The sequence below is a fragment of the Salvelinus fontinalis genome, chromosome 36, assembly GCF_029448725.1.
Source record: "Salvelinus fontinalis isolate EN_2023a chromosome 36, ASM2944872v1, whole genome shotgun sequence".
NCBI lineage: Eukaryota > Metazoa > Chordata > Actinopteri > Salmoniformes > Salmonidae > Salvelinus > Salvelinus fontinalis.
The window spans coordinates 10,527,088-10,547,951 of NC_074700.1; the positions used below are offsets into that span (position 1 = coordinate 10,527,088).

A 20,864-nucleotide genomic window follows, 5' to 3' on the forward strand; every position below is an offset into this window, starting at 1 on the left:
CGCTACACACAAAAGTAAACGTCATAGCCTCTAGCCAATTACAGGCAGTCCCTAGGTGAAGCCCTCAGTCTTGTGGCCATTACAGGACAATCTATGTCATAGTCAAGCATTCAAAGCAAGGGGTTGGAGGGGCTTATGTTATAATCAGCAATATAGACACACACACACACACACACACACACACACACACACACACACACACACACACACACACACACACACACACACACACACACACACACATGAAAACACACAGGCGTTTACAAACACACACATACACACAGGTGTAAACACGCACAAAGAGTTCTGTTCTTCCCCTGTTTAGAGATTATGGAGCCTGCGTTCTCCTTGCCAATCTGCCATTTATGTGCATGAATACATTGCAGCCCTTTGAAGCTTATTGTCACCTTGCCAAGCTCCTTGTAAGAACAACAAAGGCGAAGGAGTTAGTCAGCAAAGTTTAAAGCCAGAGATCAGGATAAGACTGGCTCCTCCCCCAAAACAAACAGACGGCAGCCAGTCAGGCATTTCCGTGTGGCGAGAAAACCACCTTTGATGTGAAGAGATGAACCATTATTTGTCTCTCACACCGAGAAAAAAAGGAAGCGAGAGCTAGCAGGAGAAATGAGGCAGAGGTGAATGTTTCAGACACTTTTTTGCCGTACAGTCATCAGTTGAGCCACAGGCGCCATTGGGACAGTTTGTTTCTGATGTTTAAGGTCAGATGGGTGATAGACAGCTTGTCAAGTGCAAACTGAGAGTTTTTTCTCAACAGGTGAGGAGAATGGGACTTTGACAAAAGAAGGCATTTTCTGGTGCTTTTGTGATCTGTGAGGAACATATCTGACTAGCAAAAGGTCAAATATACCCAAGAGGGATATCAGATTTGTTGAACTGTTATGGTGTCTGACTTCGCTGTTTAACTGCTCCTTCGTCAACACACCATGTTTCGCAACCTCAAAAGGCAAAGGCGTGTTGAGTTTGATTAGGTTCCGTTCCCAGTTTTCACCTCTCACCTTTAATTGTGCAATGGAACACACACTGCACATACTGCTTGCATGCTTGTTTGGGTCTCACCCTTCATATATTTGGCCTATTCTTTGTTATGGCCAACAGGGTGCAAGGACATCATCCAAAACGTGTGAAATCAGAGTGTCACTATGCCCCTGAGCACCTTGGCATCTTCTCAATACCAGTCCCCATCGTTGAACTTTTATGAATCCCCAGGAGGAGGGACAGTTTAGTCGTAGTAGCAGTTAGCATCTGCTAGCAGCCCCAAGCCATTCCGAGTAGCTCCTGTTTCCCCAATGCTGCTGCAAGTTAGTGACACCTCAATCACACGCAGGCTAACTGCCAGCGACTGGCCAATGCCCTGACTGTCTACCCTGAGATATCTCTTTTTCTGGTAGTCCCAGAGAGATAGATAGGGAGAGAGAGAAAGACTGATGATCTTTTGTGGAGGGACATGCGGGTAGCCAGGCCTGAAATCAGGTCAAATTGTTCATCAGCAAACTGCAGACTGTGTATTCTCCCCCAATGATACGACTACAGTGGAAAGATCAGGGGCTCAAGCATTCTCTCACTGTACCTCTCCTTACCCAGCCATTCTCTCAGAGATCTCTGTATGTATACCTGTCCTGGGTCTAACTGTGTCAACCGTCTTAACTGCCAGTTGGTATCAACTGTTTGTAATTCTTTTGAAAGAAGAGAGAGGTAGAGTAAAAGTTTGCCATTTTTGGTGTTCTTTATGATTGTGAATCTTACCGTTTTACTGGTGTGGAGTGAATGAGGGTCTGGAACAATGTATTCCACCACACTCAACCTTTTGGATAAATGACAACTATAGCATCCTCAATTGACTTTGTCCACAACCTTTTTTGAGCTGTCACAATGACTTTTTGGATGTTAGCGATTCTGCAGATAAAAGCTGTTTTTGATATGCAGGTAAAGATTGCGGTTTTACAATCTCAACTCCACCCCGAGAAACACATCAGATCAAGCTTCAGAGGCCAGACATCACGTCCAATAATTGTGTTATCATTGCTCCTGTTCAAGAGATAACAAAAAATATACATTTCCTCTTGTTTCTCACTCCCTTGTCTGACACATTTGTTTTGGTTGCAGCGCTGGAAATGGATGTGGCTGACACTCAGAGCGAGAGATAAAAGGATAACTTTGATGGCTGACAATGCTAGCGTCATTAGCTCGCTTGCTCTTTTTTTTTGTCTGGGGTTGAAGGAATTGTCAGGGACGCTGTAAAATGATGTGTATACGCAGTTTCCCGTATTGGAATCACTTCATTTCAACAGCAGAGGGAAAATGTTTTGACTTCTCCTAGCTTCCAACAACAATGCTATACAGTATGACTGACACTCCACACAGTAGCTCCAAACTTTCTCTGTGGTGTCTTTGTCTAACTACACTGAACAAAAACATAAAGGCAGCATGTCAAGTGGTGGTCCCATGTTTCATGTGCTGAAACAAAAGTGTGCTGATGTCAACGTGCCCCATGATGGCTGTGGGGTTATGGTATTGGCAGGCATAAGCTACGGACAACAAACCCAATTGCACCGTGACGAGATCCTGAGGCCCATTGTCGTGCCGTTCGTCTGCCGCCATCACCTCATGTTTCAGAATGATAATGCACAGCCCCATATTGTAAGGATCTGTACATAATTTCTGGAAGCTGAAAATGTCCCAGTTCTTCTATGGCCTGCATACTCACCAGACATGTCACCCATTGAGCATGTGTGGGTTGCTCTGGATTGACGCGTACGACAGCGTGTTCCAGTTCCCGCCAATATCCAGCAACTTTGCACAGCCACTGAAGAGGAGTGGGACAACATTCAACAGGCCACAATCAACAGCCTGATCAACTCTATGCGAAGGAGATGTGTTGCTCTCCTTGAGGCAAATAGTGGTCACACCAGATACTGACTGGTTTCTGATCCATGCCCCTACTTTAATTTTTTTTTTTTAATCTGTGACCAATACTGTTTATACAGTATTGCAGTCTAACAATAATCCAAACAAACATGCAGGTGAAAGAAGCAGCGTTTCAATCATAAAAGTAGAGCATCATTTGCATGGCATTAGCACAAGTGCAACTTTCCTCGGCTAATTACAACCGACTAAACAGCAGGGGTTTAGTGAGGCGTTACCACACACACACTAATGCCTTCCCGTACATGAAACAAATGGAGAAGTTGAAAGGCATCACGATGCTGGGCTGCATTATGAGAAAAAGAATGTATAGCTAATTAATTTCAGCGTTTGCCCGCAGTCTGACAAGAGACAAGCGAGTTCTGACAACTAAAACAAGTTTGTGAGCAAAGTTATAAATTGTGTAGTAACCTTTTGGAATGTTTGGCATTGTCTTATGAGTGCATTTCGTAGGTGGATGATATTAGGTGATTGAACCACAGCTGGTAATTACAGACACATCCCACACTGGTTACCACCATGAACTTTAATGATGCCCCTCATCGTAAACGTAACAGTACAGATGTAGGATCTTAAATTGACCTGTATTGTCGAAGCAAAATAATGCTGCAGCAACAAGATTTGAACGTTTAGTCCGTAATGTTGCTTGATTTGTGGTTAGGCTATTAGTGTTTCAAAATGAGGCGACATGAAAAGTGCAATACTGTTAATTTAACCTTGTTTTAGTTGGGGTTTTCAGTGAATTTATTCAAATCACTAAGCTCATCTGCATTTCCTGCGGCACAGGAACATGATCATCAACAAAAGAGTGATCAAATTTAGATAATACATATGTACGTCTCATCACAAAAGGGTCATACATGAATCATTGAAGTCATTCGAGATGTTATGTGTCCCTAGCAGGCCTCATGTACTATATGTTGTAGTCCTTGTTAGCTTCTCTGAAAAAGAGCATCTGCTAAACGACATCAATGTACCATAAACACACACACACACACACACACACACACACACACACACACACACACACACACACACACACACACACACACACACACACACACACACACACACACACACACACACACACACACACACACACACACACACCTTTTCCCTGTAGTACCTCAGTGGCAGAATCTCACTGGCAGCGACTCTAAATGAAATTCTTAATTAGGATCTTTAAATAAGTAATTATGCAGTAGCTAATCCTCTATTCATGGTTCCTATCTCTCTTCAGATGTCACTTGGGCGGGTAAGGTGGGTCCGGGCTCTACCAATGGGAGCTTCAGATGCCACTTTGGCACCTTTGTCGCAGGCAGCCATGTTAATGACAAGATGTAAACAGTTGGTTAATGGTCATTTAAACTCTTGGAAAGGACGCTCTGCTAGTTGGGATGATGCACTTAGTGTTGCTCGGTATATCGAAACTTCGGTAATTGTTTTATACTAGAACAGGAAAACGGTTCAGTACCAGAAGGTTTTGTGGGTGTGTGCATGCATTTAACTCGTGAGGAGGCCTAGGCTACATCTTGATTTAACCAGTATTAATAGACTAGAGATTTACCATTCAAATAAATGATTCCCATTATGTTGTTATGTAGTTAGATTGGTTTAAAAAAGCATATAATATTGTATAATTATATTGTATAATTGCTATAATTAATGCATACAAAAATCAAATTTCACCTGGTATCGGAGTCAAAATGCTGGTGTCGTGACAGTGCAGACTTGTCTATGTGTGTGTTTGTTTGTCTGTGTGTGTGTTTGTGTTTGTCTGTGTGTGTGTGTTTGTTTGTCTGTGTGTGTGTGTGTTTGTGTTTGTCTGTGTGTGTGTTTGTGTTTGTCTATGTGTGTGTTTGTTTGTCTGTGTGTGTGTTTGTGTTTGTCTATGTGTGTGTTTGTTTGTCTATGTGTGTGTTTGTTTGTCTGTGTGTGTGTTTGTGTTTGTCTGTGTGTGTGTTTGTTTGTCTGTGTGTATGTGTTTGTTTGTCTGTGTGCGTGTTTGTTTGTCTGTGTGTGTGTTTGTTTGTTTGTCTGTCACTGTTTGTCTCTGTGTGTGTGTGTGTGTGTGTGTGTGTGTGTGTGTGTGTGTGTGTGTGTGTGTGTGTGTGTGTGTGTGTGTGTGTGTGTGTGTGTGTGTGTGTGTGTGTGTGTGTGTGTGTGTGTGTGTGTGTGTGAAAAATTGGCATTATTCCTGTGGTTGTAGGTCTTTTGAGGGAGTTAATCAAATGTTCACATTTGCATATTGAATATACACTACAGTCTCACAATCTATGTCCAAGTGAGAATAAAATAAGCTAACAGCCAGCGTTTCTCTGGTAAATGGAGAAATGCCAGTGTAGGAATAGGCACTTATCAAACGTTCATTTCAAATGTGCTGTTTTTGCAAATGTGACTGGGAAGATAAAAATTGGTAGGGCTTATCTTGTTTTCATAAGCTGGAGACATATGCCTATATTAATCAGGGTGAAAACTATCAAAACAAACATCAAACTGGTATGGGGACAACCACAGCCTCCATCTAAAATGATTTAAAGTAATAGAGACAGAAATGTGCTTTTAAAGTAGATCTGTACATTGTCGTTGGAAATGCACTGGGAGAAGAGGTAGTGGGTCAAATTGCTTCCTTGCTGGCATTTATTGGGCTCTGCGAGGCGAACTGAGATTTGATTTAATTTCATCTCAAAACTGGGGGAGAAGAAAGGGTCTTATTCAGTCATTTTGAAAGTCATCAAAACAGTGTTGTGTTCTAGTACTACAATAGGCCATCAGTTAAATGGACTTAGCATTGAATTGAGCTATTCTTGATTCTTGCTAACGTAGACCGTTGTATAACAGATTAGGTCACTGTTGACAGTTGTTCACTCCTGCCCGTGTTCAGTCCTTACGGCAATGTGTGTAGCACTAGGTCCGCACGTTAAGAGAGCACATTTCACTCCCACAGTCTGTGGGAACTGTAGCTAACATGTGTCCAAAGGAGGTCTAAAATCATCCATAAATATAGTGTTTTTTATTGAAATGACTCGCTAAAATACACATCAAAGGATATTTCTGAACAAATGAGTCCTGCAAAATCCCCCACCGGTAAAATAGTAGAACTTTTCAAGTACGTTTCAACGCCTCCTAGGATGTTCTTTGAAGCGAGTAAAAGGACAGCTTCATTGCTCTGTTGCTTATTCAACAAAGTTGCCTAATATTTGTGGTAATATTTGATGCCCAGTCAACAGCCATCTTGGCAGCTCTCTCACATAACGCACTCTGATAAGCTTGTGTTTTGCTAATAGGTCAGTTGTGTCAGTTACAGACTTCTGCTGTGTGTGTGTTTAAAAAAAAAAATCTAATATAATTCATGACAAAACATGAGCAGTCATAATCCCCTTTATACTCATGTCAAGCCAGACTGGGTAGCCATGTGGTGTCCAATAGACCGATACCCGTGTGTCTTTAGTCTCTTGGGAGTTGGGCATGAAACAACGTGCATAAATGTGCAAAACACACAACTTTGAATCAGGTCAAGAGCTGCCGGTACAACGTGAAATGAAATGACCTATCATGTGGGCTTGTGGGAGGTAGAAACATTAGCCATGCCGCTAAAGGTATAATACGATACAAATTTATGCTAAAGCTAATTGAGGGGATATGGGTTGAGGGATACACCCTCCCTGCCATAGTTCAAAGCTCCCGCGCATATAATGTACCGTTACATTTATCTCAGGGTATATCACGTAAATGAATGCTTAGAAAATGGGAGATACTTTAGCATTTTAATAACGACATTGCCCTTGAGAGCTGCGTGTACACCGTAGGCTTTTCTTTACATCCTCCGTGTATGCTTAACTAATGCATTTTCATATCTAAAGCAAGCCCCGGCTTTGGTACAAATGCGGCTAAAATGTCACTGTGGCAAAATACCTTGATATTCAAAGTGATGAACGGTGAACTGGTTGTATGGGAGAAAAGGACTGATTTGTTGTGTTCCTATGAAAACTGCATTGGGAGTTAGGGTCTGGTCTATGAAGTAGGAACTCATGCAATTGCAGTGGTTTTACAGTTGATTTCTGCCACGCTAGTCACAGAGGAGTGCTGTTTTGTCTATTCAGGGGAACACTCCTACTCTCATGGCCTCTGTCTTTTCCATAAAACTGCATGAGAGCAGGGGCAGGGGGGTGGGAATGGTCTCTCTACTGCTCACTCCCCCCCTTCCCTCTCTCTCTCTCTTTGTGCTCTGTGTCTCTCTCTCCATCCACTCTCCCTCTTTTTCTCTCTCTATCTTCCTCTCTTTCTTTCCATCCTCTCTCTCTGTCTTCTCTCTCCCTCCTCATCCTTTTCTCTCTTACTTTCTCTATTTCCCTCCCTCTCTCTCCCTTCCTCCCTCTCTCCTCTCTCGAAAGTGATATTATTCATCCTCCCACAGACCGTGGCTGGGTGGGGGGTAGATGTCAAGATGCCCGGAGCGTATGGTGCAGAGACTGTGTGTGTGTGACACAGAGAGAGAGAACGAGAGATTATGTATACATGCATGTTGCAGGAAACAGAGGATCTTAAAGCCCATACACGTTCTCGTACTCCAACCATTGCAGATTTTTCCAACCCGTCATCACCCCCTCCGGAAAACGACACCTCCAGACTGCTCTAGTGTGCCTAGGACTCTCCTCCCTCCGCTCTCTGTTGTCCTCCTCTCCCTCTCAGTCTCATTCCACCACTCTCCACCCTCCACTCTCTGTTGGCCTCCTCTCCCTCTCAGTCTCATTCCACCACTCTCCACCCTCCGCTCTCTGTTGTCCTCCTCTCCCTCTCAGTCTCATTCCACCACTCTCCACCCTCCGCTCTCTGTTGTCATCTCCCTCTCAGTCTCATTCCACCACTCTCCACCCTCCGCTCTCTGTTGTCCTCCTCTCCCTCTCAGTCTCATTCTACCACTCTCCACCCTCCGCTCTCTGTTGTCCTCCTCTCCCTCTCAGTCTCATTCCACCACTCTCCACCCTCCGCTCTCTGTTGTCCTCATCTCCCTCTCAGTCTCATTCCACCACTCTCCACCCTCCGCTCTCTGTTGTCCTCCTCTCCCTCTCAGTCTCATTCCACCACTCTCCACCCTCCGCTCTCTGTTGTCCTCCTCTCCCTCTCAGTCTCATTCCACCACTCTCCACCCTCCAGTCTCTGTTGTCCTCCTCTCCCTCTGTCTCATTCCACCACTCTCCACCCTCCACTCTCTGTTGTCATCTCCCTCTCAGTCTCATTCCACCACTCTCCACCCTCCGCTCTCTGTTGTCCTCCTCTCCCTCTCAGTCTCATTCCACCACTCTCCACCCTCCGCTCTCTTTTGTCCTCCTCTCCCTCTCAGTCTCATTCCACCACTCTCCACCCTCCGCTCTCTGTTGTCCTCCTCTCCCTCTCAGTCTCTTTCCACCACTCTCCACCCTCCGCTCTCTGTTGTCCTCCTCTCCCTCTCAGTCTCATTCCACCACTCTCCACCCTCCGCTCTCTGTTGTTCTCCTCTCCCTCTCAGTCTCATTCCACCACTCTCCACCCTCCGCTCTCTGTTGTCCTCCTCTCCCTCTCAGTCTCCTTCCACCACTATCCACCCTCCGCTCTCTGTTGGCCTCCTCTCCCTCTCAGTCTCATTACACCACTCTCCACCCTCCGCTCTCTGTTGTCCTCCTCTCCCTCTCAGTCTCATTCCACCACTCTCCACCCTCCAGTCTCTGTTGTCATCCTCTCCCTCTCAGTCTCATTCCACCACTCTCCACCCTCCAGTCTCTGTTGTCCTCCTCTCCCTCTCAGTCTCATTCCACCACTCTCCACCCTCCGCTCTCTGTTGTCCTCCTCTCCCTCTCAGTCTCCTTCCACCACTATCCACCCTCCGCTCTCTGTTGTCCTCCTCTCCCTCTCAGATTCATTCCATCACTCTCCACCCTCCGCTCTCTGTTGTCCTCCTCTCCCTCTTAGTCTCATTACACCACTGTCCACCCTCCACTCTCTGTTGTCCTCATCTCCCTCTCAGTCTCATTGCACCACTCTCCACCCTCCAGTCTCTGTTGTCCTCCTCTCCCTCTCAGTCTCATTCCACCACTCTCCACCCTCCACTCTCTGTTGTCCTCATCTCCCTCTCAGTCTCATTGCACCACTCTCCACCCTCCGGCCTCTGTTGTCCTCCTCTCCCTCTCAGTCTCATTCCACCACTCTCCACCTCTCTCTCTCACTTTGGCACAAGCACAGACAGAGCAGGGGAAAAGCTAGCAGCGAGGCTCTCTCTCTCTCTCTCTCTCTCTATTCCCACCCCACTCTCTCTGCCTGCTCCCTCCTTCTCAGCTCCATCTTTACCATTCTCTTTCCCTCCATCTCCTCCCTCTCCCCTGTTTTCTTGTTCATAATATGTAACATGATTTGGCCCTCCCCTGTTCATGCGGCGTAAATTGAATCCCACTGTTTCCAGGTTGGCGGCTGCTGAGTCTACTGTTTTCTCCCTCTCACACAATGGGCACTTGAATGCAGCACATTTACACGGTAATGAGTTCCTTTCTACGTGAAACACGGCACTCATACAGAAGTGTCCTTCAGTGGACGGCGGCGACACGAGCACGACACACTATGCACTTCTAAATCGTCAGCATCGAGACAGCACACAAACTTGTGGCCCCTCAAGTGCATGGGGGAGCCCTCAGAGGCATTCAAGTTTTCTATATGATTGAATTAACCATGTGTTGGCCAATGTAATCAAGGTCAGCAGAAATACAAACAAGCAGTCACAGATGTAGAGTGTTGTGGTGATGTTATTCCCCCCTAGTGTCCCTGATGCTTACCCCTGGAGCTTAGGTTCTGGGTAACTGTGTGTGTGTGTGTGTGTGTGTGTGTGTGTGTGTGTGTGTGTGTGTGTGTGTGTGTGTGTGTGTGTGTGTGTGTGTGTGTGTGTGTGTGTGTGTGTGTGTGTGTGTGTGTGTGTGTGTGTGTGTGTGTGTGCGCGTGTGTGTGTGTGTGTTTGACTCTGTATGTCAGTGTGCAGGGGAGCAGCCCAATAGGGCACTGGGATAATCAATCACCAGTCTGGTGGTCAAGGTCGTGTACTGGGGGACCATCCATCTGAACCTAACAGCTGCTGTGAGATGGGGATAACGGACTGGAGGAGGGGCGGGGAGATAGAGATGCAGGGAGAGAGAAAGAGCGAGGGAAGGGTTAAAGAAGAACGAGATGTGTTTTACTGTGGGTAGGAGAGAAAGAAAGTGAAATAGACAAGGTAAGAGGCACAGGGAAAATGTGCTAGATAAAGGAAGAAGAGGAGGGAGGTAGACAGTGCTAGACTGTCACATAGGATCATTATAGTAAAGTGAGAATATACAGTATATATTGGCCTCTGTTCCATTGTTAGTTTTTCTTGCAGCTATATGGGCAAACACCAGCTTGTTAAAACTGCTGTATTTATCTAAACTCTGCAGGTTGACGTTTATTGTCATGAATCTTACCCTGAAGGCGGAACTTGATAGGCCAGCTGCAAAGTCAAAATTGGCTATATTGTAAAAATACCTGGGGGAAAAAAGAGCTTTATGGTCTTAAGTTAAGGTCAGGGTTTGGCATTAGGGTTAGCAGTGTTTTTAAGGTTGGGGTTAAGGTTAGGTATAAAATCAGATTTCATGACTTTGTGGCTGTGCCAGCTAGTGACCCCTCTGCAGAGCTGTCTCCAGGGTAAGTCATGACACAAATGCCAACCTGCATATATTCTCCCTACAGAGCTATAACCACAGATAGATACATTGCACAAGTTAAGCAACTCTTAGACATATCTATGGGTTTACTTTGTCAGTGACCTTTGGGGATTAGGTAAACAAACACATCTCCCTTCAGAGAAACTTTATTTGGAGGCTTCTCAAAGTTCAAACTCCTGCTGCGAAGGTGAAATGGCTTTGGCATTTCCTGTACCCGCACCTGGTGACACGATGCAGTGACAAGATCACCGTTGCTTCCTTCTTCCAGACACAGCAGGTGCCTTTAAACCCAATTACTGGCGCGGGAAATGTCACCCGAACCCAATAAGCTTATCTCAGTGTCTTATGTTGGAAGGCGTCACTCATAACAACAAAGAGTGGTACGCTAGAGAGGATGCTAGCTTGTTGTTAGCCCTTTAGCGATTAGCCGCTAGCCACGGCATAAACAAACACCTCTGACGTTGGAATAAACATGGAGACAACAGAATAACTCGGGTGGGACGAGCATCTCTGAAAACGTAATTTATGAGCGTGGGAGGCTTGTTTGACTGAGGTCGGAAGGAGGGGGGGGAAGTAAATAAGTTTCTCTCAGCCGCGGTTTGTCAGAAGCTTTCATGTGGAGGCTGCACTTGAGGGCATAGCTTAGCTTAGCTTGAGGGATGTTATTACACATGCCCGCTGATCTGGGGCGATGCGTGAGAAACGTCCCAGACACCAGTCCTAAATCAAAGTGAGAGAGAGATGGAGGGAGCGATGGAAAGAGAGGAAACAGAGTACAGCGACAGGATTGACACAGGAGGTATGAGCGAGTGAGAGAGAGAGAAGACACAGAGAAGGGCAGAGGAATGACAGTGAAAGACAGAGGGAGAGAAAGTAGAGTGAACGAGAGAGGCAGAGAACAGAAGAAGAAGATTGTGTTGGAATGAGAGAGATGAGTGGAAGGAGGCAAGATAAAAGACTGCTGCATGTGTCATGCATAATAAGTGCAGTCAGCATCCCAAGCTCATGGCCTGCCACTCTGACTTAGCCCGCACCCTTTTTGACAGGTGGGCGGACGGTTGCTAGGGGAAGTTATGCCTTTGTCGAGTGTTCCAACGGGAGACATTTTAACTCCAATCATATGACACATAGCAATAACCCAGAGGGCACCTTATTATTATTATTATTATTGTTGTTGAATTGGTGTGAATCATTTTTCATGTAGCCTTTTTCTCAACTCTATTGAAGTCATATTTCTGTTGAAATGGGTAGGTGGGGAGGGTGAGGAATGGGTACACGATACCCTATGCCCTCTGTGGAGATGCCATTTGACCTCTCGGTTGAAATAGGCGGGTGAGCGCTCGGCCATGGTACAGCGGTTTTGCCTTAATTATAGAGTCCTTGAGCGTTTGACTCTTACCTCTAGCGTGGCATCTGGATACAAGAGACTGTATAAAACATCTAAAACACAGCTTTACCTTGCTAGAGTTAAGAAACATGGCATGTTTTACTTGTGGTTTTGGACTATGTAATGACTGCATTGTTTATGACAGGGCATTGAAAAGGAACATTTAATAAAAGGCTAAAAATCGTATTTGTTTTGCTCTGTGAGGCATAATACTTTGGCATTCTTACAGTGTGAAGCTTTTGATTTAGCTCCAATATAGTGGCATTGCAAGAGTTCTGTCTTTGCGTGTGTACACACAATTAAGGAAGGGGTTGACTTAATAGTTGGGCTTGGTATTTTTGTGGCCGCTTTGTTTTTTGGGGGGGAAGAACAACAACTGTTTCCATGTAATCCATTTTATAAGATGGGAAAGCATTGCATGCTATTCATGAACATAAAGAACCCCTTGAAACCCAATTGATGTGTTGAAGCAAAACTGAAGCAACATGCATGAAAGATGAGTCAAGGTTGGTTATGGGGTATTGTTTTTATCCCATGCCAAGTTTTTCTTTTCAACAGTTGCATTAATATAATGCTCATGCTAGGATTTGGTTCCCATTAGTTTGGGTCATATAGTGGATATACTAGCACGCTAAGTTAGCACGCTAACACAGAATGTGTCATTCTAGATGGAATTTGCTTCTATAACAGCATGCCTTCAGGGTCAAGACCACCGCAGCATGGCGGGGAAAGGGATCGAGGGAGAAGGATGCTGATGCTACAGTAATGTGTTCACGTCTGTTGATCATCAAACAGTCATCTCAAGATGTTTTAACAAAAAAATGAGCCCAAGTGTCTTTTATCAAACATTGTTTGACATTTCATACAGCAGGATAAAAAAAGCTATGAAATAAATCACTAGTCATTGTTTGAGACACGTAGCTCCCACATGCAATAGAAGAAGACACTAAACGGGCTAGCCATTCTACAGAGAATCCCTCTCTCTGTTGTTTCTCTCCCTCCTCTATCAACCTTTTCAGGGAGTGATAAGAATCAGGGGAGAGAGAACGACAACTCACCAACCCTCCCTCTTTCTTTATTTCTCTCCTCCTCCACTGCCTGGCAATATCTCCCCATTTTCTAATTAACATTGTGCTTGTTGTCTGCCTTTTGTTTAATAATGCATGATCCTATCACAACCCGGCTCTTTGAACGGAACACTGCTGAATAGGTACACAATAATACCGCCCAGGGGCTCGGAAAGAAAGGACAAGATTTGTTCTGGTTTCTTTTCTTCTTTTTTTTGGCAATAAATGTTCAATGGAAGCATCAGCATCGCTGTATGTGTGAAATTTAACTGACACGTGAAACAGAGCGGCCATGTTGCGGAACGAAAGCTTTGGTGACAATGGTCAGAGGTAATATTTGAGGTAACAATGTGCCTTGGGTAACACAGGGAATTCTGATGTACACTACTAGAAAAAAGACATCCAAAAAGGTTATTCAGCTGTCCCCATAGGAGAACCCTTTTTGGTTCCAGGTAAAACTCTTTTGGGTTAAATACCTCTGTGGAAAGAGTTCTACCTGCAACTCAAAAGGGTTCTTCTACCTGGAACCAAAAAGGGTTCTTCAAAGGGTTCACGTAAGGGGACAGTCAAAGAACCCTTTTAGGTTCTAGGTTCCAATTTCAGGTTCGATTTGTCGGCTACTTTGTTCTCATTAAGGCTGCTTGTGTTCACATGGATGGCACAGCCTCCCTCTCCCCTGGTTGGTGCTTACGAAACATGCAGATGGCTTTGTTTGTCTGTATCAGCATGTGGAGGGAAGTGGAGGGAGGAAGTGAAAGGAAGGGAAGGCTGCTGAGTACTGTGTATAGTGAGGACTCCTAATGTCATGTCATTATGGAAATTCACACTACATTAATTAACTCAAAGGCTATCAACCCAGATTTCGCATGCAAAGCAAAAGTCAGGGAAGACGTCAGCGACCTTGATTAGAGGAGCTTTCTGTTTCTGTCGTTGCTTACTATGGATTGCACTTCAGTGATACCCCTATCCTTAAACAGTGTTATGGAATAGAATGCACTATAAATGCAGAAATGATGTGTGATTGCTTGTATTGCTTGTATGTGTATGACAGTGTGTGTGTTTGTGTACATGTGTGTGTGTGAGCGCGGGTGCGTACTGTAGGTTGAGATTGCTTCAAATTGATTCTGTTCGCCACGCGCCCCCCGCTCACGGCCACCACAGGCCTCACGGCGCTCTGAGACAGGTAGTCACGTCTATCTCCCCACGACACAAATAGAGTGTGACAGGTGCACTATCTCCCTGTCTTTTCTGCCATTTACAGGCTACAGCTGAAGGAATAAAAGAGGGAGAAACGGGGAGAGAGAGGCGGGGAGATGGGTAGCAGGGAAATGAGGTACTTTGTCATCGTCTACCACACTGATTGCACTTTTGGTTTTCTGGATGTTTTATTTGTTTATAAATCATCAGATAAATAGCCGGACGAATGAGCCCCGTGTGTAAAAGGATTATGCGATTCCTCTAATGTGTTTGTGAGGGTAAACAGTACTCTGTCTGCGCCTGTGGTGTGGCTAATGCGCTAATGGTCAATATTATCTGTTAGTTAGCATTCGGTGCTACTCTGCTAAATGTCAAACTGTCTAAGAGGTCAGAGGTCAAATGATGTGTCCGTCTGAAGAAGTGTGAAGGCTCTCAGCGTCAGTGTACCTCAAGCAAGTTCAACCATTTTGGGTACGTTCCAAATACACATTTTAAGCACAGATCTACACACTGATTAGATATCTACAATGCCTGGAAAAGTGTTGTACATCTCAGGAACCAAATCCACATTATATAATCTGTGCAGACCTGCTTGGAAAATGTGTATGTTGGAATGCACCGTCTGTCTCAGATAATAGCCTCCTCCCATGCTAGGCTATCATGCTAACTGGCTATCATGCTAACTAGCTAGCATGCTAACGGGTTTGCATGCTAATGCTAATACACTGTGTGTCACCAGAGCTCATGGAGCGGATTAGCTACCAGAAGAGTACAGAAATTCATGACCACCAAAACGTGTCAGTCACTATGGATTAAGCACTGGCTTTTGCAAATTCATGACGTGGAATCGAGTGGGCTACTTGCTAATGCTATCATGCTCTGTCAGATCAATTACCCCATCCACATAGTGGCTTTTGATAAAGGAAGGGGTGGCGAAACATGAGAGTGAACACAAGCCTAACCTACTTGGTCATACAGATTCTATGTGTACTTCAAGCAGTGCTTGATAAAGGACGTGTTGGTTGCATACAGAATACGTTTGGCTAACGCTAGCTTACTCCATCAAACTGTATAGATTTGTTGCGTTCTCTTTTGTCCTAATCCATTTGGAGACACTTAAAGCTATTAAAGCTTCAGCTACTGGTGTAAGACGGGCATAAATATGAGGCGGAGCGGAATGGTTTTAAAGGTACTAAGAACAATGGTGGCATTTTGTCACTACGTAGTTTATGGATAGCACTGGTCTCTGGAGAGAAATCCACCAATATGTTACTGTCTCACCATACGCTCAATAAAGAATGAAAGGAGACATTAGGTGCTATGACTTGAATGGCCAGCTATATGGTTCTCCAGGGACGGTTTGGGTTAGTTCCCCATTAGTGTTAATATAGTAGGCTTAACAAGTTAGGATTCCGCTTCTAGCATGTTGATTCCGCTTCTAGCATGTTGATTCCGTTTCTAGCATGTTGAATGTGTGAGTTTTCTGTATGTGGATCTCAGAACCTATTTTTTTAAACATTCTACATAGCACATGGTATCAGTAAATGATTTAGCAAATTATGTAAAAGTCTGACATGTAACAGTGATGATCACAAACAAATAGTTAATTTGATTAGAGCATGTGTGCAAATCCTTGCTGCGAGGATAAAATTGCGTTAGTGAGCCCTTTCATCTGTGTACGTGCGTGTGGACGTGCGCACACTAACATGCGTTCCGAAGTGTCCGAATATAGCCTGCGAGCACATCACCCTCTCTCCTCTTTAGCTGTCAGAACCTACTGAGTCTGTGTGGGTATGTCAGAAATGTGCACTAGATAGATAAAGTACGAGATGCCAAACCACTTTGTTTCATTCATGCCCTCACTCTCTTCCCCTCCCCTCTCTCCTTTCCTCCCTCTCTCCCCCACTCCCTTTCTCCCCCCGCAGGCTGTGAATATCCTGCATCTGAGAAGTCAGACCAGACTGACTCACAGAGCTCTGTTAGCCAGCACCACTGAGGCTGCCAAAGCATGCTGGTGCCAAGCTGTCCCATGATGCACATAGATAGACCCGCACTGCTCGTCCTGGGTCTGCTCCTCCTTCTCGCCGACGCCGAAAGTAAGTGTCACTTTTCGTTACTTCTCGTCCTCTCTTTCTCCTCAGTTCGTGCCACTGTAGGGACGAGAGATGCCTCTTGTAAGTGGTCTTATCTCATTGTCACATACACACACTAACAGTTATACACACACAAAACACAGCATTCTCTCTCTCTCTCTCCATCTCTCTCCGCCCCCCCGCCCCCCCCCCCAACACCCTGATGAGTACAAGGCCATGGCCAAAAGTCCATTCCTCTATATATTTTTCCAATATGGAGATAACTACATATATCACCATAAAAATACATTGAATTGGAGTTACAGGATGTTTGGAGTTGAAATCTGAGCACTGAGGTGTCACAACAGGTTTCAGACTCCAGTGAGTTTATCCTACTCCGTTTCCCCTGGTTAACACCGCTTCCCATTAATCACTACTTTCCAGAAAGCAGGTGCAGGTGAATAAAAGTTTTATTACACCCTTCACACCGCAGGAATCTCCCTCTTCAGCTTGAATATGTTTGAATAGCGGAGTGTCCTCCCAAGGTCACAGACGAGGGAGCAGCAAAAGAGAAATTGATGGGCGAGACTCAAAACTTTTGGTTGAGAAATGTTCGCTGCAATCTGTTTCATTCTCTCCCATCTCAATTGTCCCCTCCCACTGCGTATATTTCACAGTGAGAGAGATGAATGGAAAAGTAAATTGTCACTTGAGGTGTGTCTAGGTTTTTATTGACTTGGCCATTTTAATCATAGCAGCATTTTATGTGCTTTCTATTGAGCACAACTAGCAATCTTTTAGAATAGAATAGACCATGAACATGGACTATGTCACCATACACTTATAGTTTAGGTCCTATGACTAATGTGTCATGCAAAAGAAAATAAAGGAAAGCTGAACTCCAAACTTGAGTCGCCAGTGGACATTCCACGGGGGAATTTGAGCACAGATGTAACCCAGGAGACAACCACAAATGCACTTGGCCATCCTAACCCCTAAATCCCCACCTTCCCTTCTCTCCCTGTTGCTGTCTGCGTGCTAACAGCTGATCTGATAGCCCTTTGGACAGCTGTGCTTGTTTATCATTTCCAAGCCAAAACAAACTGACCGTGAGGGAAGTCGACGGTAGTCCAGCAATGACTGAGTAACAGAGGAGAGAGGGGATTGGGGATAGGGTGGTTGGATGACAGGCCAGTGTCCACAGCTAAGGAGTAAGAGAACGGAGATCCAGACCAATTTGAAGTAGTATATATTTGCTCAGAGATTATGTCTTCTCTCAGCTATATCCAACTACATCCTGCTATATCCAGCTACATCCTGCTACATCCAGCTATATCCAGCTATATCCAGCTATATCCAGCTATGTCCTGCTATATTCAGCTATATCCATCTATATTTAGCTATATTCAGCTATATCCAGCTATATCCAGCTATATGTAGCTATATCCTGTTATATCCAGCTATATTCAGCTATATCCAGCTATATTCAGCTATATCCAGCTATATTTAGCTATATCAGGCTATATCCTGCTATATCCAGCTATATCCGGCTATATGTGGCTATATCCAGCTATATTTAGCTATATCCAGCTATATTCAGCTATATCCAGCTATATTTAGCTATATCCAGCTATATCCAGCCATATTTAGCTGTATCCTGCTATATTTAAGCAAAAATGCCAGAGGGGGTGTGGTATATGGCCAATATACCATGGCTACGGGCTGTTCATAAGCATGACGCAACGCAGAGTGCCTTGATACAGCCCTTAGTCATGGTATTTTGGCAATATACCACAAACATTGCTATTATAAACTGGTTACCAACGTAATTAGAGCAGGAAAAATAAAGGTTTTGTCATACCCATAGTATATGGTCTGATATACCATGGCTTTCAGCCAATCAGCATTTAGGGCTCGAACCATCCAGTTTATAATCAGATATAAACAGCTATATTCAGCTCTCTCTTCTCTCCACCTTTATTCTTTGTTGCTATGGACCCATTATTGCGTATATTCTCTCTCTCTCTCACTCTCTCTCTCTCTCTCTCTCTCTCTCTCTCTCTCTCTCTCTCTCTCTCTCTCTCCCTCTCTCTCTCTCTCTCTCCTCTCGCTCTCACTCTCTCTCTCTCTCTCTCTCCCTCTCTCTCTCCTCTCTCTCTCTCTCATCTCTCTCTCTCTCTCTCTCTCTCTCCTCTCTCTCTTCCTCTCTCTCTCTCTCTCCTCTCTCTCTCTCTCTCTCTCTCCTCTCTCTCTCTCTCTCTCTCTCTCTCTCTCTCTCTCTCTCTCTCCATCGCTTTTGAGCCTCTGTGTTAGCTCCATGCCGGTGACTGCATCCATTTTCTCTCTAGTGTGCCACTGCATCTGCATAAACACTTCAGCTGCTCAGCTCAGCCTTAGGACTCTCCCCAATACTGCACTAGCTGTGAGAGGAAAGACCAAAATACCAACCGAATAACCCCCTCCCACCACCCACCTCCTCACTTTAACACTCTGAAACCCCATAGAGGAAGAAGGGAAGCTGAATCCCTCCGTCAGTGCAGTGTGTCAGCCCAACCGGGGTGTGTTAGCCCCGCAGGCGAGGAGATATGGTGGAGGATATGAGACACGTGAGAGGGCGAAAATGGCTGACTCGGCCTGCTCAACAGATGGCACCATCCTCGGAGCCAGTCCTGTGTGCCCATGTCCGGCTGGCTGCTCTAACCTCTCCCGCAAAGGCGGGAAAAAAATGTCCCCGGACAGGACAGCACACGCGTAGGGAGGGTTTTGGGGTTTTGGCGCTAACGATGCTAACACGGACAAATGCTGTATGGCAATGCTTTGTTTGGTTAACATGTGGATAGGCATGGATAGAAAGGGCCTTTTGTTGGCACAGGACTGTGCCTATGTGGGTTTGAGGCTATTACTTTAGTTTATGTGGCAAATTGGGCTCGGGACTATTGAAAGAGGGCATTATTTTCCCTGATGAGCCCTGGCGTGAGATGGGGGGACGCCGGTGGGGGAGCCAAACAACCGTGCTGTGTCTCTGCTTGAACAATGGCATAATAGACCAACAGAGAAACCCATTCCTACTCTGAAGGAGTGATCTTCGGGAGTGTATCAATGATCAATAATGATCAATAGATCGTCAATATGTGTCTAGCTGCAGTGAGGAAGGGTCCAGAGAGGACAAACAAACAAGCACAAAGGCAAACACATTAGAGACCTCTAACAACCTACAATGGTGCTGTTTGTTTGCTAGGAATGCTGGGGAGGCAAACAGTCTTTGCATTTATTGTCGCTAGTGTCCCTATATAGTGCAATTCTGACCAGGTCCCATAGATGCTTCGGTCAAAAGTAGTGCATTATGTAGGTAATAGAATGCTATTCGTGACGTAGTCATGGGTTTGAGGGAACTGAACAGCTCAGTGATTCACTAGCGACATTAAATTCAATGACTGTTTGCCTCCCCAGCATTCCTAGCAAACAAACAGCACCAAACAAAACACAACAAGCCCTGGAGGTTTTTCGAGGTCTCTAATGGTTTTGCCTTTGTGCTTGTTTGTTTGTCCTCTGCCATTTTTCCCTTTGGGCACTTACCACTATCTGGCACCTTCCTCACTGCAGCTAGACACATATTGACGATCTATTGATCATTATTGATCATTGATACACTCCCGAAGATCACTCCTTCAGAGTAGGAATGGGTTTTCCTGTTCGTCTATTGAGCAACTACTTAGGTCATATGTGACTTGTTACTTTAAATCCCTCCTAAATCAATCGCTCTATGGACCCTAGTCAAAAGTAGTGCACTATATAGGGAATAGGGTGCCATTTGGAATACAAACTAAGTCACCCTGGGGCCTAATGCTGGTTTAATTGATTCTCTCCACTAATGACGGATGGCGTGTTGTATCCCAGTGGAGTGAACGCTCCTCTTTTAATGCGTGGAATAAGTATCGACGGGCTCCCCCGGACATCTGTAAACACTGGAACCGTTTTCGTCCCCAAAACTCACTCTATCTGGCTGTCCTTCACACACACAGGATGCACCCCAAATGGCACCTATGGGCCCTGGTCAAAAGAAGGGAACATGGTGCCATTCTGGATGCAGAACACTCTATCTTTCCCTCTGGCATAGCCCTTGATTAACTACATGGAAAGTGGAAAAGCAAATACTCTCCATCTATTTATTCAACCGTCCATCTCTCCCTCTCTCTTTCTTTTACTCTCTTCACTCAAGCCGTTGCGTGCGGAGTGAGAATAGAAGGGAGAGAGAGAGAGAAAGGGAGTACAATAACATGGGGAATTACATACATTTGTTACGCTGGCTGCATCCTACACCAACAAATGAAAGTGCTCTTGCCATGTTCTGATGGCTCAAGTAGAATCAGGAGACAGACTAGTGCGTTTCCATGCAGAGGTCAAATTGTGCGCGGCTCTGCGGCGAACATAATGTGCAATATAATTACTCAGTGCACTGTGAGGAACAGACTTTCCCATATTGTTATTATTCACGGGC

General features: G+C 45.0%; 1 protein-coding gene across 50 annotated transcripts in view; it reads left to right on the top strand.

The window, feature by feature from the left end:
* Positions 1-20,864, top strand: part of LOC129835195 (receptor-type tyrosine-protein phosphatase delta-like) — a 678,254-nt gene that overhangs the window by 500,863 nt on the left and 156,527 nt on the right. For 49 of the 50 annotated variants that reach the window (XM_055900635.1, XM_055900637.1, XM_055900634.1 and 46 more), the window contains one exon: positions 16,220-16,390. In XM_055900635.1, coding sequence (XP_055756610.1) covers positions 16,303-16,390 — 88 coding nt within the window. In that variant the 5' untranslated portion in view covers positions 16,220-16,302. Of the gene's footprint in view, positions 1-14,358; positions 14,431-16,219; positions 16,391-20,864 lie in introns of all 50 variants that reach the window. The other variant, XM_055900636.1, reaches the window with a different exon arrangement.